Source organism: Octopus bimaculoides, chromosome 25 (assembly GCF_001194135.2).
Source record: "Octopus bimaculoides isolate UCB-OBI-ISO-001 chromosome 25, ASM119413v2, whole genome shotgun sequence".
Classification (NCBI taxonomy): Eukaryota; Metazoa; Mollusca; class Cephalopoda; order Octopoda; family Octopodidae; genus Octopus; species Octopus bimaculoides.
The window spans coordinates 25,910,836-25,914,772 of NC_069005.1; the positions used below are offsets into that span (position 1 = coordinate 25,910,836).

At 40.7% G+C, this 3,937-nt stretch overlaps 1 protein-coding gene across 2 annotated transcripts in view; it reads right to left on the minus strand.

The window, feature by feature from the left end:
• Positions 1-227: 227 nt before the first annotated feature.
• The window catches only part of LOC106878842 (uncharacterized), a 9,227-nt gene continuing 5,517 nt past the window's right edge, over positions 228-3,937 (minus strand). For both annotated transcript variants that reach the window (XM_014928183.2, XM_014928184.2), the window contains exons 4-5: positions 3,438-3,506; positions 228-657 (exon numbers count right to left, since the gene is read on the minus strand). In XM_014928183.2, the coding sequence (XP_014783669.1) occupies positions 523-657; positions 3,438-3,506 (204 nt within the window). In that variant the 3' untranslated portion in view covers positions 228-522. The remainder of the gene's footprint in view (positions 658-3,437; positions 3,507-3,937) is intronic.

The window sequence follows — 3,937 nt, forward strand, 5'->3', positions numbered from 1 at the left end:
AAAGGCAAAGCTGATCTCAAGCAGAATTTGAACTCCGAACACAGCTGCAGACAAAAGCGTTTTGCCTGGCGTGCCAACAATTCTGCCAGCTCTCTCTCCCTATATATATATATAATAAATATATATATAATAAATATATATATATATATATATATATATATACATACATACATACATACATACATACATACATACATATATAAAAAAAAAATGAAACAGCTACCAAATGTGTTGAGTGCCACTTTCTTTTTGTTTGAACACAGTATGTGTGTATTATATTTATAAGGTGAGGTTACTCTCCCTGGCTGTTCCAAGTTTCATCTTGGTACAATAATAATAATCACCTAATTGACATTCAGGAAATTTTCGTCTTCTTGGTAAATTCAATTGTTGGATTTGCAACCATTCTAACTATAGTATAATAGTGATCTTCGATATTTTCATTAATTCCAATCTAATCTTCAATTGGAAACAGTTATTATTGTTGTTGTTGTTGTTTGACCCTGGACATCTGAAACTATTTCAGTACTGGACCCTGTTCGGTTGGTTATTACTGATCAACGCTGTGTTATCTCCGACGAAATTCAGTTGGAAACACAGACAGTTGATCTCGTTGCACCCTGGATCACAGCTGCAATCACACTTGCAGTTTCCAAACTGGAGAAAGAAAGAGAGTTGGAGATAGAGTGGCGAATAGTAACACTATGTAACAATTTTATTTATTATTATTTTTCTTTGGTCTTTGGTCAGTAAGCATTATTTCCTATTTGCTTCAATCATCATCATCATCATCATCATCGTTTAACGTCCGCTTTCCATGCTAGCATGGGTTGGACGATTTGACTGAGGACTGGTGAAACCAGATGGCTACACCAGGCTCCAATCTGATTTGGCAGAGTTTCTACAGCTGGATGCCCTTCCTAACGCCAACCACTCAGAGAGTGTAGTGGGTGCCTTTACGTGCCACCCGCACAGATAGATACATACATACATACGCACACATATACATATACCATTTATCTTTTACATTCATTAGACTGTAGCCATGCTGAGGCACCACCTTGATAATAATAATAATAATAATTGTTTCTACTATAGACACAAGGCCAGAAACTTGAGGGGGTTAGTCGATTACATCGACCCTAGTGATTCACTGGTAACTTAATTTATCAAACCCCTGAAAGTACGAAAAGCAAAGCCAACCCCGGTGGAATTTGAACTCAGAATGTACTGATGGACGAAATACGGCTAAGCAATTTGTCCAGCGTGCTAACAATTCTGCCAGACAGACAGACACACACACACATTTACAAAATCAGCGTTTATCAAAAGAAATCACTACTACCCCCTTCAAACTTTGCTTTTGTAACCTAGCATCACTGTTTTCCATTACATTTCAAACAGATTCAGCACTGAGTTGTCATCATCTCAGAGATTCAGCATCCGAAGATCATACTTCGCCACCCCATCCCATATCTTCCTGGCTCTAGCTCTTCCCGCAGTTAGAGATCATAAGGTTTACAATATAGTTTTGAAAAACCACAGTGTCTTGCAGGAATTTTTGTCCAAGCGATGCATTCCATCCCACAGAACAAAACTTAGTGTGTGTACGTAGAGCTTTTTCTTGATTTTTCCATAGGATTCCACTATTTTTTAAGATGTACTGTTCCTTGCTTGTGAATGCAGCCTAGGTAAGTATCTTGAAGAAGCAAGTAAGACAAGATAGTAAAATAATAGACCATTGACAATGATGAGTACAATTTTTTTCAGCTGGATTTTCGACCTTATTGCAAGCCTCACCTGTTCTTCCTCCCAACTTTTTCAGATTCTAGATGTCAAGACAAAGAAAATGATATAGGCGCAGGAGTGGCTGTGTGGTAAGTAGCTTGCTTACAAACCACATGGTTCCGGGTTCAGTCCCACTGCGTGGCACCTTGGGCAAGTGTCTTCTACTATAGCCTCGGGCCAACCAAAGCCTTGTGAGTGGATTTGGTAGACGGAAACTGAAAGAAGCCCGTTGTATATATGTATGTATATGTGTGTGTCTGTGTTTGTCCCTCCACCATCGCTTGACAACCGATGCTGGTGTGTTTACGTCCCCGTAACTTAGCGGTTCGGCAAAAAGAGACTGATAGAATAAGTACTAGGCTTAAAAAGAATAAGTCCTGGGGTCGATTTTTTTCGACTAAAGGCGGTGCTCCAGCATGGCCGCAGTCAAAAAAATGACTGAAACAAGTAAGAGTTTTTTTAACCTTGAAAATGGCCAGGGTGGTGCTTACGACACTCTTAATAAATGCCTCATATGTAGTGTATAATATGTAGTGCATAATATATAGTGTATAATATATAACATTGTATATTCATCATCATCGTTTCACATCTGTTTTCCATGCTGGCACAGGTTGGATGGTTTGACTGGAGCCTGTAGGGCCAGGGGCCTCACCACGCTCCATTGTCTGTTTCTGATGTGATCTTTGTCAGATGTTACTGCCCTCTTCCTCCCCAAACATAGTCCCTTCTATCCTGGTAACCAAACACCCGACAGAGATGGGGATCAAAGCTGTCCTTCACCCTTCCTACAGTCAAGATTTTCCTTCCTGTGACTTACAGTTATTCCCTAAGCTGAAGAAGATGATAGAAGCAATGATAAAGGTTCTGGACATCTTCAATTTCAAAGACATCCATGGAGCCTTCACAAGGTTGCTGGAGTGCTACGACAAAGTCCATTGAAACCAGCAGATTCTACTTTGAAGGAGATTTAGTTTTGCAATTCTTTGAAATTAATAAATGTCTCCTTTGAACATGTCTCAAAACTTCAAGAATGCACATCATATTGTTCTTATCATTTAATGTTGTGCAAGAGTGAAGACAGCGCCGGATTGGTCATGTGATATGGATGAATGTCAACAGATTCATAAAGAAGTGCTGACGACTCAAACTGGATGGAACTTGTAGAAGAAGGAGACCCAGGAAGACAGGGATCGAAATAGCGAAGGATAATCTCAGGACATTGGACCTTACAGAAGAGATGTCAAAGGATCGGAATATCTGGTGCCTTGCTGTAATTGAGAAGACCTGTCCTCCACAGTAAAAGTGTTAATGCCCCTCCCCCTGCTGAAGGGGATTGGCCCGTAAGAACCCTGTGCTGGTGCCACATAAAAGGCACTTGTGTCTGCACCAGATAATAGAAACCGTGTCAGCGTTACATAAAAGTGCTCATGCTGGTACCATGTAAAATTCTTGGCTTTAGGAAGGGCATCAAGCCTTAGAAACCTAGCCAAATCAAACTGGAGCCTGGTGCAGCTCCCTGGTTTGCCATCATGGACAACGAATGTTAAAGGATGAGGATGAGTGAGTCAGACAGGGAAAGACAAGATAAAGCAATTTACATGATTAATGTTAATAATAATAATAAAAAAACCAGTTGAATTACTTACACCACATGTGTTACCAGACCCTGCACCAGCACAACATTGACATAGAATTATATCAACACAGTCCATTTGCTGTAAAGTGGAAAGAAGATAGATACAAAGTAATATTTACAATACTGATATCTAGTTGTATCGACATAGTCCAGTTCGCTGTAAAGTGGGAGAAGGAGGTGGTGCATGGCTGAGAATCATGAGGTAGTGAGTTCGATTCCCGGACTTGGCTATGTGTTGTGTTCTTGAGCAAGAATACTTTATTTCACCTTGCTCCAGTTCACTCATCTGTAGAAATGAGTTGCGACATCACTGGTGCCAAGCTGTGTCAGCCTTTGCCTTTCCCTTGGATAACATTGGTGGTATGAAGAGGGGAGGCCGGTATGCATGGGCGACTGCTGGTCTTCCATAAATAACCTTGCCCAGACTTGTGCCTCGGAGAGGAACTTTCTAGGGGCAATCCCATGGTCATTCATGACTGAAGGAGGTCTTTGCCCCTTTACCCTATATAT